The 17,885-nt window shown below is 35.8% G+C and overlaps 1 protein-coding gene across 2 annotated transcripts in view; it reads right to left on the reverse strand.

The window, feature by feature from the left end:
- KIAA1715 (KIAA1715 ortholog) overlaps positions 1 to 17,885 on the reverse strand; it is a 111,838-nt gene that overhangs the window by 58,701 nt on the left and 35,252 nt on the right. For both annotated transcript variants that reach the window (XM_006866664.1, XM_006866663.1), the window contains 2 exons: positions 12,355 to 12,413; positions 4,748 to 4,788 (listed from right to left, as the gene is read on the reverse strand). In XM_006866664.1, coding sequence (XP_006866726.1) covers positions 4,748 to 4,788; positions 12,355 to 12,413 — 100 coding nt within the window. The remainder of the gene's footprint in view (positions 1 to 4,747; positions 4,789 to 12,354; positions 12,414 to 17,885) is intronic.

Below are 17,885 nucleotides of genomic sequence, written 5' to 3' on the forward strand. Positions count from 1 at the left end.
AAGCTCTGCTAGCGTAGTGGTTACAAGTCGGGCTGCACACCTCAAGGTCAGCAGTTCAAAACTACTAAAAGTTCCGTGAGAGAAAGATTAGTCTTTCTGCTCCCATAAAGATTTACAGTCTCAGATGTTGTTGTTAAGTGCCATTAGATGATTAGAGAGAGAGAGAGAGAGAGAGAGAGAGAGAGAGAGAGAGAGAGAGATGTAGAGATGCAGAGATGTTGTTATTAAATGCCATGAAGTCAGTTCTAACTCATAGCAACCCTGCATAGGGTTTCTGGGGCTCTAAATCTTTGCAGGAGCAGAAAGCTGGTGGGCTCAAACCACCAACCTTGTGGTTCACAGTCCAGTGCTCATCCTATAGCACCAGACCAGGGCACCCCATATATACCAATGTTGTTGTTGTTGTTATGTGCCGTGGAATCAGTTCCGACCAGGTACAGGGTTTCCAAGGCTGTAAATCTTTACTGGAGCAGAAAGCCTCATCTTTCCCCCACAAAACAGCTGGTAGTTTGGAACCGCTGACCTTGCGGTTTGCAGCCCGATTCGTAACCACTACGCTACCAGAGCTCCTAGCAAACCCTATTCAGGGTCATTATAAGTCAGAATCAACTCTATGGCACTTAACAACAAAATACATATATATGTGTGTGGGTGTATGTATATACATATTATATTATTTATTGGTCCAATTAGAAGGATTTAAATTTTCTTTACATTGAATTGTAATCCATACAGAAAGCTCTATTATTTGATCTGTATCAGTAAGTGCTTCAAGTTCTCTTCACTTTCAGCAAGCAAGGCTGTGTCATCTGCATACCTTAGGTCGTTAATAAGCCTTCCTCCAATCCCGATGCCATGTTTTTCTTCATTAGCTTCTTTCAGTAAGTATGGTAAAAAGACACAACCCTGATGGCACATCTTTCCTAAGTTTAAACCATGAAGTAACACAGTATCACCTGGTTGTGTTTAAACGACAGTGTCTTGATCTATGTACAGGTTCTGCACGAGCATAATTAAGTGTTCTGGAATTCCCATTCTTCTCGGTGTTAGCCATAGTTTGTTATGATACAGACAAATGCCTTTGCATAACCAATAAAACACAAGTAAACATCTTTTGGAACTCTCTGCTTTCAACCATGATCCATCTGACATCAACAATAATATTCCTCATTCTACATTCTCTCCTTAACCTGGCTTGAATTTCTAGCAGCTCCCTGTAGATGTGCTACTGCAACCATTTTTCAATTATCTTCGGCAAAAATCTACTTACATATGATATTAATGATACTGTTTTGAAAAGCTCAGCATTTTAAAGGTTGACCTTTCTTTGAAATGTGCATAAATGTGGATCTCTTCCAGTCGGTGGTCAGTTAGCTGTCTTTCCAAATTTTTTGGTGCAGACTAGTGAGTGCTTCCTGTATAGTGCTTCAGCTTATTGAAATGACATATTGCATTGGAAAAATCTGCTACAAAAGACCTCTTTTAAAGTGTTAAAGAGCAAAGATGTCACTTTGAGGACTAAGGTATGCCTGAGCCAAGCCACAGTAGTTTTAATCACTTCACATACATGTGAAAGTTGGAAAATGAATAAGGAGGATCAAAGAACAATCAATGCATTTGAACTGTGGCGCTAGTGAGAAATATTGTTAAGTACCACAGACTATGAGAAGAAGAAACAATCTGTCTTGGAAGAAGTACAGCCAGAAAGCACCTTAGAAGCGAGGATGGTGGAACTCCATCTCACATACTTTGGGTAATTATGAGGCAGGACCAGTCCCTGGAAAAGGACATCATGCTTGGTAAAGTAGAGGGTCAGCAAAAAAGAGGAAGAACTTCAACGAGACAGACTGACACAGCGGCTAAAACAATGGGCTCAAACATAGCCATTAAGTAGGTGGCGCAGGATCTAACAGTTGTTGTTTTATTCCATTTTGCAAAAGGTCACTATGAGTTAAAGAAAACTGGACAGCACCTAACAAGACATATACATATGTGAGCTTCACTAGTTTTGCTTCACTAGAGAACTCAGCCTCAGACACTTTTCCTCATTTTCCCAGTATCTCATCTGATCCTTCTTAGGACTCAGAAAAACAAATATTCCAAAAAATGCCAGAGAGACATTACCTACAAACATTATTCTGAAAGAAAAAAAAAAAAAAATCAGCATTTAAAGACTGACTTATGTCATTGTGTCTCACAGATTCACATGGATTGATTTTAAAACTTTTTTTAATAGAATGTTTACTCATAGATGAGAAGGGATTATCTATTGCACAAATTACTCAGTGATTTAAAAAAAAAAAAGTGCTAAAAGTTGCTTTTTAAGGATCAGACTATAAGTGGAACATCTTTTATGTTGTGATTCCTTCGAGGGCCATTAAAGAAGAAATAAATAGCTCAGCTTTCTCTTTCACAGAATTTCCTAAGTCTGCTCCCTTAAAGATTTAAAGCCTCAGAAACCCTATACAGGGTTGCTGGTGGTGGTGGTTATGTGCAGTGGAGTCAAAACCAACTCATAGCAACGCTGCACAGGGTTTCTGAAGCTATAAATCTTTATGGGAGCAGAAAGCCTCATCTTTCTCCTGCAGAACAGCTGGTAGTTTTGAACTGCTGACCTTCAGGTTCACAGCCCAATTTGTAACCACTACGCTACCAGAGCTCCTTGGTCGCTGAGTCAAAACCAACTTGGTGGCACACAACCACCACCTCCACCACCATTACTCTGGAGTTCTGTTGTGGCATTGGACTGCTACCCTTAAGGCTGGCAGTTCAAACACACCAATCGCTCCTAGGAAACCTCGTACAGGGTCACTATGTGTTGGAACTGATTCGACAGCACTTAGTAAGAACAACTGTTATTCTAAAGGAGTCCTGGTAATATAGTGAGTTATAAGTTGGGCTGCTAACTACAAGGTCAGCAATTCAAATCTACCAGTTGCTCCACAGGAGAGAGATGAGGGTTTCTGCTCCCATAATTTAAAGCCTCAGAAACCCTATATAAGATTGTTATGAATCAGAACTGACTCGGCATACAACAACCACCACTAACATCAGTGTTACAACTCTGGTGTGGCACTGTAGGATAAGCACTGGGCTGCTAACCGCAAGGTCAGTGGTTCAAGCTTACCAGCCACTTCTTGGAAACTCTATACAAAGTCACTATGAATCAGAGCCAATTTGGCAGCATGCAACAATAATACTGTTACTCTATTTAGAGATTTTCAAGAGTCTTGTGATGCCAATAACAGTAAGTCTGCTTTTCATCACTTAAAATCTTTTGGTTTTTTCCTATTTTGCTTTTGTGTTCCTCCTTTCCTTATGCTTTCTACTTTACTGATTACTGCTCCATTTTGGTTCAAGTAGGGCTTGGCTCTGAACACCATACCAAGTTCTTCTTGTTTCTCATCAACAAGCCAAACCAGTCATACCACACCTTTTTTGTTTTCTTTCTCTCACAACTTCTATATTACTGAGAACATCAGTATTTCTTTGCTTTGAATTTCTGGCTGTTTTGTAATGTACAGAATACTAAAAATGAAATATTAATAATATAAAGGAAATACTGCTAGGCTTCAATTTGTTGTTGTTGCTGTTAAGTGCCATCCAGTCAGTTCTGACACACAGTAATCCTGTATAGGGGAGGTTCCTGAGGAGCGGCTGGTGGGCTTGAGCCACCTACACTGTGGTTAGTAGTCTAGAGCTTATCCTACAGTGCAATGCCAAGATTCCATGTTTCAATTTAGGACAATCAAAGCTGACGTGGTGATTTTGAAAAATCCCTCACAGACACTGAAAAAGCATACAAATGATAAGAAATCCTTTTAGAATTCAGGAAAACTTCTTTACTTTTCAGGAACGTAAAACCCTCAAGGGTTTTTTTTAAAGTCTTTTACAGAACAATTCACAGAGCAATCTTTAACATTAATCTTAACCTTGGTAAATTTTATTAGTTTCAAAAATAATTGTTACTTGCTACATATTGTTGCTGTTGTTGTTAAGTGTCGTCGAGTCAATTCTGACCCATAACAACCCTGTTTAGGGTTTTCGAGGAGTGACTAGTGAACTTGAACCACCGGTCTTGCAGTTCAAACTGACTTTACAGTCCAGCACATTAACCCACAGCACCACACCAGAACTCCTGTTACATATTAGGCACTTCATTAAATTTCATTAAATACGTTTTTTATATAACGTGATTATAACTTTTAAGCATCTAGCATTTTTCACACTTCAAAAATGACTACATCAAAAACAAATTACAAGTTAACACAAATCAAAAACCAATTTCATTAACTGATTAAATCCTATATGTAATTACCTCAATCTAACACCTAAGGGCCTTCTTCTATTACTTTGATTTCTCCTTCTTGGCCTTATGGTATGAAGAAAAACTGAGAATACATAAATGTTTGGTCTTTTTTGATTCTGATATTCAATCTGGGCACTTACCTTTTTATCCTCTCTGCCTCATTTAATCTTCCAATACAATTCATTTATTTACTTCTCAGCTTCTAACTAACATAACTCCTAAGAATCTTAAAACTCCTAAGAATCTTAAATTTATCTACACTGCTTCTTCCTGTCAATCAATATTAACTAGTACAAACATTCATAATTTGAATTCACATTAAAATGCTCTCTAAAAACATACTTGTTCCTCAGAAAGTCATTAACTTACAACACCTAGTCATTATTCAGTTAACTTATTTGTTTTATATAAATTAATTTTAAATAAAAGTTAACTCACTATTTTTTTCTTCTGAGATTTTAAATCATCCAATGCTTCATCTAGAAAAAAAAAAAGATTTAAATCAGAAATAAGATACTAAGATATATGAATAAAAGGTCATGCCAAATGCTATACATTAAGCAGATAGAAGAAAATTTTCTCATCTTAGGATTTCTCTTAATTTAACGTAATGTGTGAAAACAAAACTATTACCAATCCTTCTCCGTATAAACTTTATATTTTTGTCTATGTACTACAAGTCATTTAAGAAAGCAATGGACTTTACATAGCATAAAAATTTTTCCAAATTTGGAAAGATATATATATATATTTTAATGTTTTCAGAATCATTAATTTCTATTATTTCTTATTCTTTTCAACAACTCACCCACATTAATTTATAAATCTAATGGTAAATCACTTTATACATTAGTAAGGAAAATGAACTTTTTAAAATACGGTAGAAAAACTGTAATACATTTTAAAAAGTTAATCAAACTCCAAGATACCAAAAATGAACAAAGAATACTTGTTAAAAATTTATAATATTATAAAGGTGTAATGGTAGCATGGTGGATTACGAGTTGAGCTGCTAATCACAAAGTCAGTAGTTCTAATCCATCAGTCACTCCATGGGAGAAAGATGATGCTTTCTGTTACCATAAAGATTAACAGCCTTGGAAATGTTATACAAGGTAGCTATGAGTCAGAACCGACTTGAGGCACACAACCACCACCACTATAGCATTATAGCTTGAGGAATGACATGGAAAAGAGTAAAGGAGTAGAATATCAACAACTACAAAATTACACATTTCTAAGAGTTGCCTGTTGAGATTTCTATGGTGAAACACATAATATTTTCTAAGGATATAACTTATGAATAGCAATACCTACTATGCAAACTTATTTTAGGTTTCTAGTTTTTCTCCTGAAACATTTAACTACTGGAAATAGGAATAGTATTCTAAATGAAAAAGAGAAAATGTTATGATTTTATTTAAATAGCTTATCTAATGGAATTTAAAGAATTACTCTTAGTTTTATTTTTAATTGAATCGATAAATAAGATTATATTTCTACTAACCTACTGGGGTAGAAAACATCTGAATACTTCATTTAAACTATTCAATGTAAACCACCACTCTTTTGTCACTTTGTCATACTGTGGTGACTTGTGTGTTGCTGTGATGCTGGAAGCAATGACACTGGTATTTTAAATACCAACAGGATCACCAATGGTAGACGGTTTCAGCAGAGTTTCCAGAGTAAGAGGACGAAGAAAAGAAAGGCAGAGCACTTGTGAATAGTTAGCCACTGAGAACCTTATGAATAGCAGCAGAACACTGTCAGACATAGTACCAGATGAGCCCCATAGGTTAGAAATCACTGAAAACACAAATAGTAATATGCTCTCTCCTCAAAGTAGAGTTGACCATAATGACAAGAATAAAGTATTTGGGACCTTCGTTTCCTGGTGGGGAACAACACAAAATGAGAAGAAACAGCAGTAAACATCCATTAATAATTGGGACGTGGCTTGTATAAAGCATGAAATCTAGGAAAATCAGAAGTTGCCAAAAATGAAATGAAATGCAAAAGGTCAATATCCTAGATATTAGTAAGCTGAAATGGACAGGAACTGATCATTTTGAATAAGACAAATGCTAGGAACAACAAATCAAAGATGAATGGTGTTGCATTCATCATCCAAAAGAACATTTCAAAATTTATCTTGCAGTGCAATGTTGTCTATGATATGATAATATACATACACCTACAAGAAAGATCAGTTAATAACACTATTATTCAAATTTGTGCACCAACCAATAAAGTCAGTGACAATGTAGTTGAAGAATTCTACCAACTTCTTTAGTGTGAAATTGATCAAACATGTGATCAAGATGCACTGATAATTATTGGTGGTTGGAATGTGAAAGTTGGAAACAAAGAGGAAGGATCAATCACTAGTTGGAAAATATGGCCTTAGTGATAGATGCAAGAGACAGCTTTACCTAATTTTGCTAAGATCCATGACTTATTCATTGTGAGTACTTTTTTCTTTTTTCAACAACATAAACCGCAACTATACAGGTGGACTTCACCAGATGGAATACACAGGAATCAAACTAATTATATATGTAGGAAGAAATTATTTAAAAAAAAAAAAAAAGCTCAATATCACCAGCTAAAACAAAGCTGATGAAAAACTCCATGAGAGCCAAAATATGATCCTGAATATATCCCATACGAATTTACAAATTACCTAAAAAACAGATTTGAAGAATTAGACAAAAATGACAGAAAAATAGAAGAGTAGTGGGATTATGTCAAGAGCACCATACATGAAGAAAGCTACATGTCATTAAAAAGACAGGAAAGAAAGAAAAGACCAAAATGGATGTCAGAAGAGAAGCTGAAACTTGCTCTTGAGCATAGAGAAGATAAAGCAACTGGAAGAAAACGAGTAAGTAGAAGAAATGAACAGAAATTTTCAAAGGGTGGCTGGAAAAGACAGTCAAGTATCATAATGAAATGTGCAAAGACATGGAGTTAGAAAACCAAAAGGGCAGAATACACTCACCATTTCTCCAGTTTAAAGAACTAAAGAAAAAAATTCAAGGCTAACATTACAATTCTATGGGAAAAATATTGAATGACAGGAAACATCAAAAGAAGATAGAAGGATACACAGAGTCATTGTATCAAGAGAACTGATTGATACACAACCATTTAGAGAGGTAGCCTATAATCAAGAACTGATGGTACTGAACACACTGGCAATGTTTGGTCATGTTAAGTATGAGATACTTACTGGGTACCCAAGTGGAAATAACAGTTATACAGTTGAGTATACAAATCTGGAGCTCAAGAGAAGGATCTAGGTTAAAGATTTAGATAGTGGTAGTCATCAACAGGAGTCCTGGTATGGAACTGTAGAAAAAGTGCTGAGCTGCTAATCACAAGGTTGGTGGTTCAAACCAACCAGGTACTCCTTGAAAACCCAATACAGGGTTGATATGAGTCAGAACAGACTCAGTGGTACTTAACAACAGTCATCTACAAATATACACTCTGACAGTAGAAAAAACTACCATTAGGTGCATGCCTAATACAGTAGCCACTAACCACACAGGCTATTTAAATTTCAAGTAATTCAAATTAAATAAAATTTTAAATCCAGTTCCTGAGTCATACAAGCTACATTTCAAGTGTTCAATTGTAACATATAGCTAAAAGATACCATACTGGACATCATCAGCATAGAATATTTTTATCTTTACAAAGCGATATATTGGACAGTACTTCTGACCTCGCCAAAATATTTAAAAGATAAGGCAGCCATGGACAAAATATTAGTGAAGTATTGCCAAAGAAGCTTAAAGATGAACATGTTTCAAGAAAACGGGTAAATAAGTAATACTATTGTATTAACAGCAAAGTTAAAAAAACACACACAAAAAAAAAAAAACAGAAAACAAATGCTGGCAAATGTGTGGAGACCGGGACCTTCCTACAGTGTTGCTAAGACTATAAAATGGTGCAATCACTGTGAAAAATGGCTTAGCACTTCGTAAAAACGTTGGAAATAGCAATACCATAGTATGACCTGGCAATCCCTCTACTTGTTTAATATCCCTAAGAAATACAAACCATGACACGAGTAGATACATGTACATGCAGCACTATTCACAATAGCAAAATATTAGAAACAGCCTAAGTGTCCATCAGTGGAAGAATGAAAAAACAAACTTTGGTACCTACATACCAATGGAATACTACACAACACTGAAGAATAGTGATGACTCTGTGAAACATAACATGGATGAACCTGGAGGGCATTATATTGAGCAAAATTGTTGTTAAGTGCCATCAAGTCGCAAGGACAAATACTGTATTAAACTACTATTTTAAGATCTCAAGAAAAGGTTTTCATGCTCAAAGAAGCTTTTATTTATAGTCACCAGGGGAGGAAATGGAGAGTAATCCACTGGCTAGAGGGTAGACATGTGTTAACTTGGGTGAAAGGAAAGGTAATATACAAGGAGAGGCTGGCAGAGAAGATAAAGATAGGTGAAGATACAGATAGGAAGGAAAGAGTGAAAGGGATTAGAGGAATAAATACTGTTATATACACAACCCTGCATCAACACTGTTGTTGGGTAGCTACACATGGACAGACAGGCTGAATGAGTATGGGAGGGAGAATAGAAGTATACCCACAAATATATCAGGGTTTGAAATAATTTATACATGAATATTTACTTGTGCTGTGAACACACCTATGAATGTAATGGAGCATACAAGGGAGGAAATGAGGAAAACTTCTTGAACATTACCACAAACCTTGAGGTAATGAATTGCTGAGCCTGGGGCTCAGGACACCATCGTCAACTGGCATAACATAATCCACAGAGACAGTATCTACATCCTATTTTGATGAGTAGTGACTGGGATCTTAAAGCTCATGAGCAGCCATGTAAGTTGTATACATTGATCTCTTCATGTGCAGAAGAAAGAAGAGTGGTGAAAATTGAAGACGCTTGGAATCAATAGTCCAATGGGCTAATTGAAAACATGAACATCAGTCTCCATGACTCTGAGACCAGAAGAACTAGATGGTGCCTGGCTACCACTACCAACTGCTCCAAAAGGGATTGCATTAGAAGGTCCCAGATAGAGTGGGAGATCCTGTGAAATAAAACTCAAAATTATAAGGAAGACCAGGCTTATCTATCAGAAAGAGGCTAGAAAAACCAAAAGCTATGGCCCTCAGCCACCCTTCATGTCTAGAACGGAATTTACACTTGTGGCTCAATTTTCAACCAAGTGGTAGATAGACGTATCAGGGAGCAATATTAGTAAGGTATGCTCACCCCATGGAATGGTCAACCATTCAAGATGAATAGCAAACAATACTCTCAAAGAGAAAAAAGTAAATTTACCAGGGAATTATAATAGGGCTTTGTAGCAATATTGAGAACACAGTTGCTATCTGCAATCATACTTTAAAACAAGTCTATTCCATTGGCTGTATGATTTTCTTCTAGCAAGTTTAGCTGTCTGACTCAGGTGCTTAATGTATTTAACAAGGTCAATGTCCTGCCAGTGACAGATTAAGCAGGTAACATTTAAAAGGGTAGGGCTTGCCAGACAAAGAGGACGAGAGAAGGGAACAAAGAGTCATGGATGACTATTAGGCAATGGTCACCAACTGGCCTAGACCACAGAGTCTAAGCAAGATGAGAGGTCATGAAAGAGGAGGGCAGTTTAAAAGCTGGGTAACTGTAGCTGCCTTATTTTGGATCCTTATTTGGAGTCAAACAAACCTTGGTTTAAAAAAAAAAGTCTGATACATGAGATCACTAGAAATTTAATGTTGTGATAATTAATATTTTATTAAATTAGGAATTTTTTAAGCATGATAATACATTGTTTTCTATATATGGGAGTCCTGGTGTGGCATTGTGGGTTAATGTGCCAGACTATAAAGCTGTTTAGACTGTAAGGTCGGAGGTTCAAGCTCACCAGCTGCTCTTTGACCGTATGCAGGGTCGCTATGGGTCGGAACCAATTCGACGGCACTTAACAACAACAACATATTTAAAGGGTCTAATATAGATAGGGAGTCCTGGTGTTGTGCTGTAGGACAAGCACTAGACTGCTAACAAAAAGGACAGCAGTTCAAACCCACCAGCTGTTCCTCAGAAACCCTAGAGGGACACTGTGAGTTGGAACCAACTAGAATGACACTTAATAACAACATTACAGATATTGAGTGATAACGGAATCTCTGTAATGATACTGACAATTCTCTGTGAGAGAAAGCTGTGGCCGTCTATGTCTATACAGATCAGCACCTTAGAAAACTGAGGCGGCAGTTTCACTTGGCCCCACAGGGTCACTATCAATCAGAATCAATATGGTAGCAATGGATTGGGGTTTAGGGTTATAGATATGAGCCCAGGGGTGCAGTGGTTAAGTTCTTGGTTACTAAAAGGTAGGAAGTTTGAACACACCAGTTGGTCCACAGCAGAACAATTACAACCTCAAACACCCTATGGGGGTAGTTCTACTTACTCTGTCACATACGGTTGCTATGCATCAGAATAGACTAAATGGCAATAGGTCTATTATAGGTATATCAGGGTTACACTTCAAAGTAATACAGGAGGTGGAGAAGCAGGTGGGGTAGAGATAAAACAAAACTCACCAGGAATAAGCAGTTTAGATGGCTGATGAATAAGTATATTACTGTTTAGTCTACTTTTGCATATGTTTTAAATTTTTCACAACAAAAATTTAAAACAAGTTGGGGAAAAGTCATATGTAAAGGTCATTTTAAATGGAATTTATGGATATAGCCCTTAATTGTAACTCATACAGATGCCTTCAAAAGTTCATGGAATAACTCTGAGACCAAAAGAACTAGATGGGTGCCTGGATACCAACACCAACTGTTATTGAGGGGATTACAACAGAAGGTCCCAGTCAGAGGAACCCCAGACTATGACCCTTGTTGACCAAGCTTCAGGTCTGGAAAGGAATTCACCTTCGTGACCCAATTTTCAGCCATGCAGTAATGTAAAAAGGAGGGATAACAACACTAGTAAGGTATGCTCACCATGGGAGAGCCAATCATTCAATATCAAAAGGGTGACATTTACTTAAGGACAAAATTGAAAAGGATTAGAAACCAGGGTAGAATGGAAATAGGAACCTCAGGGAGGAAACAGGATAACTATTGTTGAATGGAGGAGACTGCAATCATTGAAATGAAACAAAGTGTATGATTTGTTCAGTGCAAAACTGATGATCTTGTCTGGAATCTTCATTCAATTCATAATAAAAGTTGTTTTTTAAAATGTTCATGGAAAATTCCATTATCTTTTCATTTCATTTTTCCACAAACTTTTTGAAGCCCCCTCGTATCTTAAGATCTGAAAATCTTTAAAATCTGTTCATGGTGGTTGGTGGTAGTGGTAGTGTGCTGTGGAGTCTGTTCCAACTCATAGCGACCATCCATGCAGAGGGTTTCCAAGGCTGTAATTCACTACGGAAGCAGAAAGTCTCACCTTTCTCTCGTAGAATGGCTGGTAGTTTCAAACTGCTGACCTTGAGGTTAGTACCCCAACTCATAATCACTACACTACCACATCGATAAAATACAGAAAGATAATTTATAAATAATCTGCATATTTCCATAAAAACAAAGGCCTAGGGGTTGTGAGGTGAAAGCATGGTATAATTACTATAATACATCAAAAGGTGTGTTACTAGATTTTGCTCCTTACTAAGTTTTCTATTAAGACTAATTTACATGTTGTTAGCAATTATACCTTAAGTGTAAACCAATATAAATTCTCTACATTTAAAGAAATGAATTGTTTTGTTTTAGATAAAATACTACCATTCCATAAGAGCAAGACAAAAATAACACAAATTGAGAAACAAAACCATCTTGATCATCCATAACCTTTCCAATGCTTTCCAGTGAGAAACTCTCCAATATTTACTATTTTACCATTCCAATAGTCCACTTCACAACTTGCCATTCAATTATAAATCCACAGTTAGTTTTTTATGAAAAAATTAATAACAACACACTTAGAAATTAAACTTACTGTTTCTTTCTGTTCTTTTGGAAAAGAAGAAAATAAGTACAGTTCTTATGCTCCAGATGCTATAGAGGAAGCAACAGTCAGAAACAAAAGCCATATTAGGACAGGTGAATTAGAAACATCAAAAATGAAAGCAAATACACATTTCCAGTTAGATTTAAGGTACCCTGTGTCTCCCTTTATAGTTTGAAAATCAAAAAGTACATGTTTCTGTCAGACTACATCAAAAGTCTACCTGTATTTTTAAAGGAAAATTCTAAACCTAAAGTCCAAGAATGTTCTGAGAGTCCCCCTAAAAGTACATATAAAATTGTCTTTGTGTAGATAGTGAATTTCTCTAGAAAGCCCACTGCTTGTATTATTCTCAAAGGGGTCTACAAACTCCTAAAAAGTTAATATTAATATCATAGAATCTCTTCTTACAAAGTAAGCATTTGTCTATTTCCATACATAAGTGAAAAGCACATTTTGCAAACCCAGAGTATTATACAAATATAATTTACTAGTCCTTCCCTGTAATTTAAGATGTGGGGGGATGCATGTGGGTAGAAATTTTCTTTACTCAGTGGATACGCTGTTGAGGTGGGATGGAGAAACCTTACCTTCAAATGAATATTTGGTAAGTAAACTTAGCTAAATATGTCCTTGACTAAATATGTCCAAACACTCTATGACAATATTTCTTTAGGCCTTACATTAGTAAGATATCAAATGACATTAAAATAACTAAAATAAATTCAAATGATCCTAAACACATACTTATCAAGATTAGCTCTTAAATTCAATGCAAATATGATAGGTCTTCAAAAGGTTCATAGAAAAATTCCATTATCCACTTTTTCCATCAACTTTGTGAAGCCCCCTCATGTAGCAAAATACCTCTTCTTACAGAACATGGCAGAAATAAGTATGCAAACATTACCTGTCATTTCAAAAAAGAAATGCATTGTATCAGAATATAAATTTAGATAATAAGTCATAAAAATGAGTTATTCACTCTGAAGTAGATTGGTGTTGTCGGTTCTGACCCACAGCGACCCTGTACAGGGTTTTCAAGGAACAGCTGGTGAGTTTGAACCGCAAAACTTGTGGTTGGAGCCACACCAGGACTTTGAAGTATATGCATTGCATATTCTTGGTATAAAAAGAATAAAAAATAGCAGTTTTTTTTAAAACTCATTCTTTAAGAAACAAAAAGGGTCTGTAAACAGCTAAATACAAAAAATAAAAATAAACAAATAATGAGGCAATCATCATCAATACAAAGAAAAGAATCCTAAGAAAGTAAAAATTAAAAGACTCCTAACTACTAGTATTACAAACACACTCGACCATAAGGCCAGTTTGAACTGTAAAGTCAGCAGTTCAAACTCACCAGCCACTCCTCAGAAACCCTACACAGGATCACTATGAGTCAGAACTGACTTGACAGTATTTAACAACAACTACTACTACTATTACAAACAACACTACAGAAATCATTTCAAAACTGCAAAATTAGAAAGAGATAGGTAGATAGATATGTTGTTGTTAATTGCTATCAAGTTGGTTTCAACTCATAACAATCCAAGGAGAGCCTCATCTTTCTCCCTCAGAGTAGCTGGTGGGTTGGAATCGCTTACTTGTGGCTCACAGTCCAGTGCTTATCCTACAACCACTGCACCCCGTGTGTGTGTGTGTGTGTGTGTGTGTGTGTATACACATATAGTACATTTTGAAGCAAAATTAACTCCGGAAGAGGTAGGAAACCTAAAATATTAACTACTATTTGTCAAGAGCTATCCTCTAAAAAAAAGCATCAAGCTCAAAAATTTTCAAAGGGATTTCTATCCAACCTATAAAAGACAGATAATGCCAGTACTATTTAAACTATTTCAGAGAACTGATATATAATCAAATGATACTAACAACAAACTTATTAAGTAGGAAAATATATAAAACACTACAAATATTTTTATAAAAGGACTAAAACACTGAAGGTAAAATTTCTCCTGCCTAGAATTCAAGTATGATTCACTATTTAATATCAAAATATGTAAGATTAAAAAATCATATGGTTACCACCATACATGATAAAAAGGTATTTAACAATATACAGTAAATGTGTTTACTAAACATAAAAATTTAATGAGTAGCTACAAATTTCTTAACATGATAAAATATATATCTCACCCAGAAGCCAGAGTAATACTCAGTGGAAACCATTAGACACATTCCCAAAGAACAAGTTAAGGCTGTCCACCATTTTCTTTGTAATTAACAATAACCTGGAGGTCTAGTCAACACAATTAACCAAGAGAAAAAAATCAGTGGCAAAACATCTAAAAAGAAGTGGTAAAATTATTGCTATTTTCCAATGATATAATTCAGCTGTAAATTTTCCAAGAACCAATTTAAAAAAAAAATAGAAATAATCATTATTGTAACTGAATATAAAAACAGTATAAAGAAAACTAATGTTTCATATATATAATCAGTTTTAAGATATACTAAAATCCCTTTTATTCACATTCACCAAAGCAAAGCCTCATCTTTCCCCCCGAGCAGCTGGTGGACATGAGCCACAGACCTTGTGGTTTGCAGTCAGTGCTTATCATATGGAGCCACTGTGCTCAAACACTGTCCAGCGGCTTCCATAGAAAATCACAAATGGGCACTAGCAGGAAATATCTGGAACCTCCATATAACAACCACTTATGAGATGGTAAAACATTTGAGTTCCTTATTATTCAGTGTTTTACTATACTCAAACTAAAATTACTAAAAGTCAAAATATAGTGGAATAACTAAAACTCAATCAATTAATAAAACCTTCTTCATGTTTACTTAGACTATTACCTAAATTTCTGGTCTTTCACCAACCTTCACATGTAGAACTCTTTACCTATCAATCCTCTGTCAAACTTGTGTTCCCTTTCCAATATCATATTGTTATTGTTGTTGTTAAGCGCCGTCAAGTTGGTTCCAACTCATAGCGACCCTTTCTGGGGGTTTCCAAGGAGTGGCTGGTGTGTTTGAACCGCCACCTTGCGGTTAGCAGTCCAAGGTAACTACGGTGCCACACCAGGACTCCTTTCTAACAAAGAAGCCCTATCAACTTTACAAAAATGTTCTAAGTGAGATTTTGCAATATATAAGCTAAAAGTAAAATAAAATACAGGTTGACCTTCACACACACCCCCCCCATTTTATCTAACCACTGTAAGCTTTAGCAAGAATTCCCAGTCAAACAGTCAGGCAAACTAACCACAATAATTTATCCTGGTGTAAGGAAGAATCTAGGAATCAGTTTGTATGTATGTGTATGTTTGCATTTTTGTTTGTCTCTCTGTTTTACATATGTGAGGGAACATCAAAAAGTTCATGGAAAAATGAAACTAAAAGACAATGCATTTTTCCACTAACTTTCTGAAACCGCCTCATAATTCTATACCATTTTCCCAGTTGATTCTGACATATATGAAATTCATTTTCTACTTTATTTCTGTATTCTCAAGCATCTTTCTTTTGTCTAGGTGTCTATACCAAGCTGTTTTAACTCATTAAGTGTTATAATGCATTTAATGCCTGGTAGATGTCTGCTTCTCATTGTTCTGCTTTTTCAGAATTTTCCTGATTATTCTTAGATGCTTATTTCTCTATTTAAAATTAGAGAATAAATATGGCTAGATATATTTAATATTATTCATAGTTTTAATGTGATCATAGTCTTTTAAATTAATCTAGGGAGAACTGATCTCTTTACAGTACTACCTTCCCACTCAAGAATAGCATTTGTCTCTTAATTAAAGCTTCTTCTATATCAGTACATCATTTTTCATTATAAAATATCCACCAGGATGCTAATGGAACAGCAAGATTGTGGTTCTTATATACTCTTCAAACCCAGAACTGAACTTACCCCCCAGGGATCAACTCTTAACCAAACACTAAACAGGTTTATAAAATGAATAATAATAGGAGGGAGCAATGTACCCCAAAACAAAGTTCAGAAGGCAGGAAGGGGAGGACAGGATGGATGGGATGGGAACCCTGGGAGGAAGTGGGAAGAGTGCTGCTGTACTGAATGAAACAAATGTGCAATCAATGAAACAAAATGTGAATCAAGTGCTCAATGGAAAACTAACCTGCTTTGCACAGATTTTCCCAGACTACAAATAAATAAAATGATTTATATGATTATACTGATGTTACAAGCAATGACATTTATAAAAAGATTTTTATCTGCCAATGCTGAGTAAAAATTTTCTTGAGTAAATATTAAGAGATGCCCAAATACCTTCTTTAAAAGTCAACTATAATTGATTAAAAATATTTTGTATCCTTATTATACTACAGTAAAGCAAACATTTACCTTTCTTCTAAAGGATTCAAATTATGTTTATCAACCTTCTAGCTGGATTAGTAGAAATATCAAATATTGTCAGTGGGAGGGATTATGAGGAAGCATAAAAATTGTATGTTGTTGTTGTTGTTGTTGTTAAGGGTTGTCGAGTCAGTTCTGACTCAGTGACCTTGTGGTTCAAATTGATTTTGCAGTCTAGCGCATTATCCCACAGTGCCACACCAAGAGCCTTATAATCAAATGTATAGAAGCCTTATAATCAAGCAGCTTTCAATTCTACTATATAAAAAAAGAACACCACCACACAGAAACAATCAATGTTCTTCAGTTCCCTCATAACCCATTTTACAAGGCAAAACAAACAGCAGGAAATACAGCTAACTTCTCTGGGGGGAAATATTTTATAGTTGCTCTCTGAAATGATCTTAGAGAGATGGAATTTTTAGGAAATCTTAATTTCTAAGAATATAACATACAGATGGCAACGTTGTGGGAAGACTAGAACTCTTACATACTGCTGGTGGGACTGTAAAATGATACAACCACAATAGTACGGTGTTTCCTCAAATCTAGAAGTAGAAACATCATTGCTGTTGTTGTTAGTGCTGCCAAGTCGGCTCTGACCCACAACAATCATTTACAGGCTTTCCAAAGAGTGGCAGCAGGTTTGAACCTCCAACCTTGCAGTTAGCAGTCCAGTGTTTATCCTACAGTGCCATACCAAGACCATATGATTCAGCAACCCCACTCCTAGGTATACAAATACATACTAAACAAATAAGAACAGTAATATGAATAAACATGCACACCCACGTTAATTGCAGCATTATTCACAATAGCAAAAACAATGTTGTAAGTGTCCATCAACAGATGAACAACATATGGTATGTACATGCAATGGAATACTCGGCAAAGCTAAAGAGTAACGATGAGTATGCAAAAATCTTAGAACATGAATGAATCTAGAGGACATTATTCTGAGTGAAATAGATCAGGACAAATATTGTATAATATCACTTTAATAAAACTCAAGAAAGCAACTTTTTTTATGTTTACCAATGAAAACAGGGGGACAGTCAAAGAATCACTTACTAGATAGTACCCATGTTAATTTCTATAAAAAGAAAGGCAATTCAAAATACATGGGGGGAAGTCAACCACCAAGGTCAAGGACACTGACAGGTATATA

The sequence above is a fragment of the Chrysochloris asiatica genome, unplaced genomic scaffold, assembly GCF_000296735.1.
Source record: "Chrysochloris asiatica unplaced genomic scaffold, ChrAsi1.0 scaffold00094, whole genome shotgun sequence".
Lineage (NCBI taxonomy): Eukaryota > Metazoa > Chordata > Mammalia > Afrosoricida > Chrysochloridae > Chrysochloris > Chrysochloris asiatica.